The sequence below is a fragment of the Doryrhamphus excisus genome, chromosome 17 (genome assembly GCF_030265055.1).
Source record: "Doryrhamphus excisus isolate RoL2022-K1 chromosome 17, RoL_Dexc_1.0, whole genome shotgun sequence".
In the NCBI taxonomy this organism is placed as follows: domain Eukaryota; kingdom Metazoa; phylum Chordata; class Actinopteri; order Syngnathiformes; family Syngnathidae; genus Doryrhamphus; species Doryrhamphus excisus.
The window spans coordinates 3,450,038-3,462,110 of record NC_080482.1 but is presented as its reverse complement, the minus strand read 5'-3'; the positions used below and the strand labels follow the sequence as shown (position 1 = coordinate 3,462,110).

The 12,073-nt window shown below is 38.0% G+C and overlaps 1 protein-coding gene across 4 annotated transcripts in view; it reads left to right on the top strand.

Moving 5' to 3' along the window:
* The window catches only part of LOC131105068 (myelin basic protein-like), a 13,405-nt gene extending 1,332 nt beyond the window's left edge, over positions 1–12,073 (top strand). The window contains exons 2-7 of one of the 4 annotated variants that reach the window (XM_058052801.1): positions 5,886–5,990; positions 6,129–6,155; positions 6,423–6,452; positions 9,079–9,162; positions 9,259–9,277; positions 10,933–12,073. In XM_058052801.1, the coding sequence (XP_057908784.1) occupies positions 5,886–5,990; positions 6,129–6,155; positions 6,423–6,452; positions 9,079–9,162; positions 9,259–9,261 (249 nt within the window). In that variant the 3' untranslated portion in view covers positions 9,262–9,277; positions 10,933–12,073. The remainder of the gene's footprint in view (positions 1–5,885; positions 5,991–6,128; positions 6,156–6,422; positions 6,453–9,078; positions 9,163–9,258; positions 9,278–10,932) is intronic. The other 3 variants (XM_058052800.1, XM_058052803.1, XM_058052802.1) reach the window with 3 other exon arrangements.

Genomic DNA, 12,073 nt, shown 5'->3' with positions numbered 1-12,073 from the left:
TATTTCAGGTTTGGGACTTCCCAATTGATTTAGTTTGATTGATTTAAATCTGTATTTTTTTCTGTCTTTGTCTTCTCTGCCTTGGGGCTGATTCCCAACATCTACAATAGATGACTTTCAAAGCTAAATAATATATATTTAATATGAGATATAAATAGAAGCAATGTATTATAGTAGAAGCACTATTATGATTGCCAAGTGAGGAGCGTATTATTGCAGTCCAACAATAATTTTTGGGCTGAAAATTAATTATTAAAGAAAATTATTATTTTTTTTGGATAATACAACGCCAAAATTATGTCTTTTTTGCTGTTATACACCATCATTTTTAAAATTATTTTGATGGATATACCACCACCCTAGGAATTAAAGCCATTTTATACCTAAGTACCATATTTTCCTCAATATAAGTCACTCCAGATTACGAGGTGCATCAGTCAAAAAATAGGTAATGAGGAGGAAATCAACATATATAAGTCGCACTGGACAATAAGTTGCAATTATTTATTATTCAGCTACACAATAATATAAAGAACATACTTGGGAGGGTGAAATGTAAATCAACAATTCGCAAGTCCAACAAGCAAGCTACCAGTAAGCAAGTTCACCAAGCTCCCAATCTAATTGAATTCTTCATGCTCGATGCTGCTAGCCTAGTGCGTCCTCTTGCGGCTCCCGATGATAATGTTCACTCTTAGTTCATGATAAATTATATTTACTGACATGGCAAACTATATACATACTATCACGGTTAATAGGTTCCAGGTCTAACTTTGACAAAGGAATTTCTGTGAAGTAGATTCCTTTTTTGTAAGTGGAATATTTTGGTAGCTTACGTATAGAAAACCTGTTTATGACCTTCTGAATATGTTATTAACATTATTAGAACCTTCTAGACAAGACATAATAATAATTTGAGCTTGTCAAGGGCTATGGCTGCAAGCCTGTGTTGTTTTTATTATGTTGTTGTGTTATTGTGAGATAATTTAATCTTGCAATGAAACCCTGTTGTTGCGGTGATCAAGTCTGGCACTTGTTTCACCAACCAATTACTGGCACCTAGTGACCAATGTAGACTACTACATTTACAATTTGAATCGTCTTCTTAATGCCTAATACATGTATTTAAGTTCAAGTCGCAGTGCCAGCCAAACTATAAAAAGTGAGACTTACTGTCTGGAAAATATGGTATCTTAAGTTCAGATATTTTGACATGACTCCCCATCAGTCGTGTAGTCCGTCAACGGTGACTTACCCCACACTTGGTCCCATGAGCCCAGTTTTAGTCGAATTACAGTGATGAGAAACATAGTTCCGGTTAGTTATTGGTGTTACTTGAGTAAAGAGTTTGGCTTCTCAAAACAAGGTGCGTTTGAAAGATTTTGCAAAAATGCCTCCCCGGAAAAATGAAAATGGCTGCATCCCTCGCCTCTTCATCCATTGTGTACCACATACATAAACAATGGACTGCCGATATTATGCATTAATAAACAAAGAGACAGATTTTTTTCGGTATTTTTGTCATGCAAATGCATTACTCTTTTGAACACATATTGTTTTAAGAAGCCAAAATACTTAAGTAACCCCAATAACTAACCGGAACTATGTTTCTCATTACCGAAATCTGACCAGATGAGAAAATATGTCAATTTTCAAATTGTAGTACTTTGCATAAAATGGTAAATTTATCTTTTTATTAAGCCTTTTAAAGCTGAAAGTCTACACTTGGGTGACATTTAGAATATTTCCATTTAAATCCTTTGCTAACTATATTGTTATTCAGCATTTCATCCAGCCAGGCTTCCTAATGACTTTGCAGTCCTGTGTTGTAAGGATCCCAACAATTTATTAGTACCTGATTGGACCAATGTCTCACCAACCATTAAGAGTTCATCAAGGTCCAATCTTTGTCTTCAGACTGTGCTCACAGTCACACACTCTGATGTGCAAGTTCAATGTTGCTTATCCTGGCAGAGCTGTGACATTTAAGCTAGATCCCCAAAGCAAGCTTCTTGCACATTTATCCAAAAGAGGAAGCCAATGTTCTCTGCTGCACATTTCACCGTGTGGTTTGGGATTGTGTTGTTCTTAACGAGACACGACAGCTGCAACGAAAAGCTCTTGTACCAATTTTTCCAATAGACAAAAGCATTGTCTTGGATTCATTGTCCCTGCAGAGCACCACAGTGCTGAGGAAAAATACAAGTCGGGAAATCAATAAGTGTGACAATATGCATTTTCTCTGCACCTTATGTCAATCAGGAGTGGGTGTACTGGGAATAATCAGGAGAACTTTACAAACCATTCATTCTTCAAGTGGCTGGGGAAATGTAAACACAACAAACAGCCAGCCTACATCCTATCTAGCTGCGGTATTGTTTAATTTTCTCATCATGTATTACATGTAATCCGTTAGAATAAAAATACGTGTTCTCACCAGTGGTTTGCCTTTGAATAATTAGTGTTCACATCTCGCGTAACTAAAACATGCAGTTGCCCCACCTCTGTTGCCTCGAGTGAAAAACCAGCTCTTTCTACCGCAGGAATTTCCATAAAGAATTCAGCATGAGGAAAAGATGCTTTTTGCTGAAATAACCATCCTGTGCAGAGTAATTGCACATATCTCCATACCTGCAATCTCTTACTAAAGGAACATGCAATTACAGCCGTATAAAAAGGGTATTTGCGCTTTTCTGATGGAAAAGTAAGCATCGCCTGCATTTTACTGCTAAAACAGCTTTCATCATACAAATGACAAGGATGGCCTCAGCGAAGCATCCTTTCATAAGATTGATGTTTAATGGCTGGCAGAATCGGTACTGTTGAGGAGTGGTGTGATTATGTATCAGCTCACATTCAGACCAAAATGAGACTGTACTCGAACCCTAGTGTCTTGGATGGAGGGGGTCTCTTCCTCCCTCGCATCAGTCTCTCGCCTCAGGTTCACGTCTTTGACCTCAGAGTGTCAACTTAACTGTGGATACTTGTATTTGTTTGCTGTGAACTCTTGTGACCAGTGAGCTGTTCCTGATCTGATCCTGTTCTCAGCTTTTGGATTCATGTTTGATTAAAGCTCTTTAACAACCCCCTCGGCTCTCTTTATTTTTTTTGCTTTGCTTTGTTATTTGTCTAACATCCATGTTTTAACACAACTCTTGCGATATTGGTGCTGGTTTGAACAATGTGCAAAACGAGATGCATTAGATGTGTTAGATATGACAGAATTGCACCTACATTCGCTCTAATAGCTCAGTGCATTTTATGTCTAATAGCTTCTCATGGAAGCCCTTCTTGACACACACTCACATAGCACAATCAGAGTTGCGCAACACACACATTACACATGTTAAACGACAACTGGTGGCAAATAAAACCTTGCACTCACCGAAATATGTATAACAGTTGTGATGATTTGGACACCACTTCCTGGACTTGGAAATTGAAATTGTGTGCGTATTTTGCAAACAGCACATTAATAATGACTTCCACTGTAAATCATTTTACAGGATGCAGTTACAGTTAATATCTGAACCACTTAATAATGATGCTGGTTTGAATAATGGGCAAAACGAAATGGCTTTGGTGTGATAGATATGACAGAATTGCACCTACAATCGCTCTAATAGCTCAGTGCATTTTATGTCTAATAGCTTCTCATGGAAGCCCTTCTTGACACACACTCACATAGCACAATCAGAGTTGCGCAACACACACATTACACATGTTAAACGACAACTGGTGGCAAATAAAACCTTGCACTCACCGAAATATGTCAGTGATAAGAGTTGTGATGATTTGGACACCACTTCCTGGAAATTGAAATTGTGTGCATATTTTGCAAACAGCACATTAATAATGACTTCCACTGTAAGTCATTTTACAGGATGCAGTTACAGTTAATATCTGAACCACTCAATAAAACCTTCTTGTCTTGTTAATATACAGTGTGAGAGCATCTGTATCCTTAAAATAGATATATATTTTTAAATCAGAAAACATGCTTCTTTCTTAACATCCAGTTACTACAAAACAACAATAATAGTCTGCTAAATTAGAATAGTGCCCTTGGTTCTGAAGCACAAAGCACATCCTTCAACTTGCAGACCACTTTGAGGCAAAGTGACAGAAGTGAGTGGATCATACTGTACTTGGTCTCCCTAAACTCTGCATTGAGGATGTGTTACTCTCAATGCAGGATTCATTCATATGAATAATTTATGACAAAGTTTGACATTGTGGTGACCTCTCACTTCACAGGAGTGACTTGTGATCATTAGCCTGCCCTTTCCTCTGTACTACAAGACGCAGCATGACCTCTAACCTGAATACTAAATATGTCAGAATAATAAAATATACTGTATATGCCATGCTTGATGGTCAGTTTTAAATATCAGTCAGTCCATTTTACATGCCACTTGTACTTGACTTTGAGTGGTCACCAGTTAATCAAGTATTCGCACTCACATTCACAATTATAGGCAATTTAGACACCCCATGTTCCATTTTGGGGCTGTGGTAGGAAACTGCAGCACCTGGAGAGAAATGGTGAGAAAATGTAAATTCCACACAGAAATGTGTGGAAACCGATGCACAAATCTGCATACAATTAGAGGCGTGTGATTTAAACTATACACCAAGCGCTTAATATGCAAGGAGGGGTAGGGGGATAATGACTCCCGCAATAATCAGATCCAGCCAATATAATGCCCCAAATATAATCAAATCATTCCGATTTTATAAAAAAATATATACATTATCTTGCATTAACATCTTGTTGATTTTCTTTAGTTGTATCATTTGGCAGCAAAACAATATCATGTTTAATCATCCGGTAATGTAACCCCCCTCCCACCACTGAACACTTGGTATTACCCAACCCGGTTTCTCCTCCTAATGTTCGCTATTTTCTATATGGTTGACATTTACGGTGATAGCAGAACCGCAGAAACGTAAGAAGAGCACTAAAAGGCGGACAGACAACAATGTTTCATTGTTGGTCGACACCTACAGCTAATAAAAACTGACAAAATCCTGACAAAAAAGAGGTAAATACCCGTATTAGCCGTAGTAAGGTGATGGTGTGTGATCTGAGTTAGCAAGCTAGCTAGTGTCCTGTGAGCAAGTGTGTAATTTACATGGGGGAAACAGGGTTCATAACCCCCGCAAACATCTGATCCAGCCACCCACCCGAATATAAATTATTTAAAAATTATAATATTTCATGACAAACAATTGAATAAAAATAATTATTTATTAAGAATGCACTAATCTCTGCTCAAGAAACCTGAAATTTGAACGCATCCTTTTCCTCCTGCTATCACGACTTACTTTCAGAAGATGCTTTGGATTTCCTCTTTTGTATAAAAAGCAGCCTTTATAAGATATTTGCATGAAAAAAGAAGGTGCATATGCATCAAAGGACCCACAAGACTGGGATGCTAGTGCAGGATTTAATCATTACTCCATTTTCTTCTTGTCCGTACGTCAACCAAGGCTAAGGCACATTGAAGATTGTTCTGTACACTTCCTTTGATTCCATACTTGCAAGAAAACAGCCATACAATTCCATTCTAAGAAAATCTCTGTAATAGGGCAAAAACATTACCGGTGGAGGCTTGAAACCACTTGAATGCTAATTGAATATATGTCCCGTGTGGGCGTATATATAGTATATGATGACATTTGCACAATTCCATATATCTGAAAAGGAGTAGGAAGACAAGCAATTTTAATCCTACGCCATCTCTGAGTCTGTGACTGATGATACATTCACTTTTTGGGGGTTTTGGGATGTGTAACTCATTAATCAAGCCAGGGCCATTCAGTGTATTTCAACACCACATCTACAGTATATATATTTTTTATGTTTTTATGTTTCTCCTCAGGGGTCTTTCCGTGGCGCTCTCTCTCCCACCCCTCAGAAAGCTTCTGCAACATCCCCTCGTAAGCGAGGGCCAGAGAACGCCGTGGTCCACTTCTTCCGTACGATCGTGAGTGACTCTGATGGTCTTGCATGAACAACCTTGAGGAGAGTCTTCTTTGTTGCCAGTTTGCACCTCTGCTTCTGTGTCTGTCGTCTCACTAACTCTGTTTGAACACTTTATTATCTTCCCTTTAATTCTTCTCAGGTGTCCCCTGCCCCCCCAAAGTCAAGGGTGAGTCTATATGACACACATGATGAATGACATGTAAGGTTTAGAACTAGAGTAGAACTTTTCCCTCTTCTCTCTTGGGTCTTTTGCTAAATGTATCCTTTACAATGTGAGCATCTTCGTCCATCCCTTCTCTTGTCGTTTTGTCTTATTTATCTCTACCCGTCCATGACCCAGTGACTACTTCCCACCCTTGGCAACCGGCCTTTTTAACTATCCCTATGTCCCTTTTACTTCCTGTCCCTGTCTCTTATGTTTCTGCATGTCCAGTGGAGAGGACTAGCAGCCAAGATAGGTCTGGTAGGTGTCCAAAAAACACAGCGGTATCATGGCTCATTAACCGAGCAGGGCAGATGATACGTGATGCTGTGGCGCTTTTTTCCATTTAGTCTCCATCGACCACCTCAGCTCTTCTCACTCACTCGCTTTCTGCCCATTTTAAAATATTTTTTCACATTGTGGAGCTTTGCAGTCTTATAAACGGTTCTGTTTGCATACCTCCTGATGGATGCATGTCGTGTTCATATTCAATCATTTTTCCAGGGTGGAATGATTATAAGATCGTCATCATTAATGATTAAAAGATAAATTAATTTTTCCCAGGGTCGGCAATATAAAGGTCTTTTCAGCACCTGACAATTTAGACGATTTAGACGGATTTTTCAACGCACATAGAATATTGTGTTCTGTGGTTTATATAAACGTGGAACCTACCAAAAGAAAGATTCTACTTCTGCCTTTAATCAAACATGACTTTCATTTTGACACAAATATGTTTTGCTTTTGTGACAGCACAAACTTCTAAGCAGCTATACATAAACACTACAAATACATGATTGTAGACATACACAGTGTTCCTTCATTTATTGCAGGGGATAGGTGAAATAAGAAATCCACGAAGTAGCCCACATCATTTTTTACAATTAATATATGTGTATGAAGGCTGTAAAACACCTCACTTTATATACTTTTCTCAGACAATAGCATTTTCGCACATTTCTTTCTTGTTTAAACACTCTCAAAAAAGTTCCAACCTTTGTTTGAATTTTCATCCTGCCTACATTCCGCTGTACTGTATTGTTTTTGTATCCTGGTTAATATATCTTGCTGCCGTCCTCCTCCTGTTGATGTATTCTTCCTTCCAACGGAAACTCATTTACAAGCTAGCATGTAAGCAAGCTAGCATGTAAGCAAGCTAGCATGTAAGCAAGCTAGCATGTAAGCAAGCTAGCATGTAAGCAAGCTAGCATGTAAGCAAGCTAGCATGTGAGCAAGCTAGCGAAAGGTGAGCTGCGATAGAGGGAGGGAACACTAAATATGTCGTTGGGATCGGGTGTTCACATATATAAATGTCTTTGGTATTACAGTTACATAGTTACAAATGTTGATTAATCATGATTAATTAGTTGAACATGTGATTAATCACAATACAATTTACAACCCTAATTTAATCTGAAATGTATAATTTTGACCTTAGTAAATTACATAAAATTCATAATAAATTGTGTGCACCCAATTATTGTTTTTAAAAATCATTGAAGATACTTTGTATAATCATTCCACCCTAGAAAAAAACACCAGTTCAAATGAATCACAACAGGTCCAACATTGATGATTTTCACTGATTCCCATGATGACTGTGTGTAAACCTGCGACCTAATCTGTTTTTTCATCACGTGCACTTGCTTTCTTTGCTGACACATGAACTCATGCACGTGTGGTTGTATGCATTTGATGTGTAGGACATAGAATGTACATTTTAATGGATATTGTACCTTTCCTATTGCAGTCAAATGATTACATCATAAATGAATTAAGGGCTATAATGCTGTTAATATTATAACATATCATAGCAATCCCCAGATACTATGTAGTAGTATATATTAGCAGTATAGGGTAAAAGTAAAAGTCCATTATGTGTGCGTTTCAAAAGCTGCCAAAGCCATTAAATGGCAATAAATAAGAAACAGTGGCCATCATTTACATTTTCATCATTAGTATAAGCACTTAGTCGCCTCTGTGTATGAAAACTGTTCACCTCACGCTGTGTTGTATTTACGCGAAAAACTGTTTTGAAATGAAACATTACCAAAAGAATAACAGCTGCTTAATTGCATCTGTTTCAAAGAAGGAAATGAGCACAAAAGGCTGTCAAGACAACAGAGAACAGACTCCACATGAACTGATTAGTATTGTTTTTTCTTTTGTATTTGTGTTGTAGGTGTCAGCAAGCGGTCAGCATATCTATTATCACAGGAATATAAATTGTTTTCAAGCCAAACTCTTTCCACTGAAGGCCTTATTACTGAAAAATGAAAGGACACAAGGGACACTTTGATATTTAGTAAAGCAACACATGTAGACATGCTAAGAAGTCACTGTATATATATATATATATATATATATATATATATATATATATATATATATATATATATATATATATATATATATATCAAGCTTCAGCTTTGTGATCTTATGTAGGTGGAAAAGCATATTCTTTTCTTTTACTCCTTTTTCTCATCCATTTTCCAAATATTTTAACTTACTTATGAATTTTCTTCTTGTAATATGATGACACCATTCCCATAATATTTTGACTTACCTATTATTTTGATTAAACCTAACATTTTTGCATTGAAATGCCGTGTTGGAAAATGTTAAAATTGTTGTTGTTGTTGTTTTTACTCGTATTGGTACTTGTATTGTATATTTCTTTGCTGTTTCTCGAGTGTTAAGTTGTTGTGTGATGAATTTAGAGTCCTTTGTAAGTTGATATCGTGAGTCAGACTGTTATATTGAGTGATGACCTCCTGCGATTGCCTTGTCTGTGTTTGCCGTTTGCGTCCAATGGGAATGAAGTTATGCAGAGGTCAACACATGCCATGGAGAGCAACTGAATCCTATTCTTCTTCTTCTTCTTCAGGGTGACCAGAAGTCACAGTCGGCTAGAGCCAAGAAGTCCAGTGGAGGCGACGGCAAAGGCACCCTGACTAGGATCTTCAAAATGGTAAACACGGACACTTTCATTATCTGCATTCTATTTCCTGGTGTCTGAAACGGCCTGTAAGATTGATCGTGGTCCTGTCTTTTGTTTCCACCTCAGTGATGATAACAACAGAAGAGTGAGTAACTAACTCGCTTGTGTCCAAAGTCAGTACGCTCGGAAAACATCCTCATTTCCTTAAGTCCACAGCAGCTTCAAGGCACAATTGATCCTCATGCATGCTATGCAAGCTTCATGCAAGTGCTGATCTAATCCTGCTGGAAATGCTGAATCCACTCCCCATGAGGGAGATCATAGCTGACTGCCTGCATGGACTAGAATATCATTATGGTAGATCACGTAACAGTGACGTGCGGTGAAGTTCACGGCCGTGAGGCATTCTTTTCGACTTTTTTTTTATGTTTAACGAGTTGCTCATTAAGAAGATAACTATAATAATAATTCACAGCTTGGTTTTCCCGTCATTCCACATGTTGTTCATTGTTGATACTTTTCAAGAGAAGGCTAGCGACTTTCACACTTAGTTTTCCAATGTCAAATGTTAATGAGCTCGTCAATCAGTGTACCTTCATTAGTTTAGTGCTTGCTAAAAGTGGAATTAAATTTCCTCGGGGGTTGCTTATCTGTAGATGCTAAACCGTTGTTGCTATGATACAAGACGATACGACAAACTCCTGCGATGTGTCTAATTAACATTGACTCGCTAACATCACACTATCAATCTAGTGTGAGTATGTGAGCAGACTTCATTGTCCAAATGAGACTAGAATAACTTTTAATTGCCATTTCAATTCATTTTATTCTTTCCATTTATATATCTGACATCTGTCTTTGTTTTCCTTTTCAAACAAAGAATTAGTTACAACAGCCTACTCTCAATACCTTTATTCATATGAATCAAAATATGGATTATCTCCACAAGCAAACCATTTGCATAATCCTCACAAACACAATCCTCTAGTCTCCCGCTCTTTTAAGTCTGGATGGGGAAAAAGGGAAGAAAACGGTGGGAAAATAATATTCCAAGACGCCGCCTGTGAGACTTGATAATTGTCTTTATGAATCATGAAATATTTGAAAGGAAATACCTTTGGCAGGCTCTTTCTCAAGGCAACGAGGTCAAAGATGTTTCTGTTGTTGAATAAATAGCAGTGATAATGATGATTCATATGGAGTATGAGAAACTTTTGGGGAGTACAAGCGGCCAAGATGCATTTATTTTATTTTATTTTATTTTATTTTATTTTATTTTATTTTATTTTATTTTATTTTATTTTATTTTATTTTATTTTATTTTATTTTATTTTATTTTATTTTATTTTATTTTATTTTATTTTATTTCATTCATTCATTCATTTTCTACCGCTTTTTCCTCACAAGGGTTGCGGGAGTGCTGGAGCCTATCCCAGCTGTCTTTGGGCAAGAGGCGGGGTACACCCTGGACTGGTGGCCAGCCAATCACAGGGCACATATAGACAAACAACCATTCACACTCACATTCATACCTATGGACAATTTGGAGTGGCCTATTAACCTAGCATGTTAGGCTGCTACCTCCACGACCCGACCTTGGATAAGCTACGGATAGATGGATGGATACTTTACAAAAAAAGTCTTCCTCATAACAAAACCTCCAACTTCATGCCTCCAAACATCATATTTTTTGTCTTTGCGGCTGCTCCGCTGTCCCAAAGTCGTCACGGTGACAGCTGGTAGCAGACGCCACGAGTGGCGTCCAGATTCCTCATCAAGCATGTCTTCTATTTTCCACAGGGAAGCCGCAGCTCTTCTCCAGCCAGACGCTGACGTTCCAACAGCCCCTTTAAAAGACCACCAGGACAGAAATGAGGGAGTCAAGTGGGGGGGCGGGGGGAAGGAGAGGAAGAAAACAAGCAAACCTTTAAAACTCACCTTTGACCCCACTTCTGATAACACTTTTTTTTTTTTTTGCTAAATCCCTTTAGTCGTCTGGCCTGTTGTCTGTTAGCCCTCACCGGCTGGCAGATAGCGACACAATCTGTTGTGCTGAAAGTGACTCTGAAGCCGCTCTAGTGTGCAGCCTGAATGCCCCCCCCCCCCCCCCCCCCATTTATGTGCTTATGCTTTTGTCCTTGTGTAAATTATCTAAAAAAACAAAGATGGCTGAGCAGAATTAGACCTGGATTATGAAAGTCAAGCCCAGTGCAAATTGTAAATAACTTGCCTGCTGTTGCTATTTCTTGCGTGTGAACTGACCAGGCCGGTTCTGTTCGTGTAGAGCGTTTTTTCGTCTTGTCACGATGTCTGTGTCATGTCCGCAAACATTCATTTTGTGTTTTGATTTTGTCATACTATTAATCATATTTACAATATGTTGAGCCACTTATCTTCCTGTGTGTCTTCAATGTGATCTTCAATGTTTGTCATCCTCGCCTTAAGCTGACTGTGGTTACGGATTAACATGTTCAAAGATTTAAAATGTACTGCAATGAACACTAAAACAACGCAGAGATGAGTCATTTTCTAATAAATGATTTTTTTTTCATCCTATGAGCTAATAGCACTTTGTAATTTTCTCCTCTCTGCGTCTGACTTGTCACCACCTTTATTATCTTTCACATTTCTGTATTCAGCTTCCCATGTCGCCTGCCCAAAAAAACAACAAGTGCTGTTTCCATTTTTCTGGATAACTGAAACACAATTTCAAAAAGGTGCTCTTTGATTAACGTCCAAACACTTTATGCTGCTTCTGTCCGGGAATAAAATTGGTCAAAGAAAGCAGACCATCCTTCTTCCACGTGGATTAAAATGTAGTTGACTTCCAATGCAGCCTTTGAACGAATGTAAAGATCCTCTTCGTTATTGTATGTTTAATAAGAATGAGCAGCCACTTACCTGAAAATAAAAAAAAATAAAAAGCCCTACTCTTACAGAA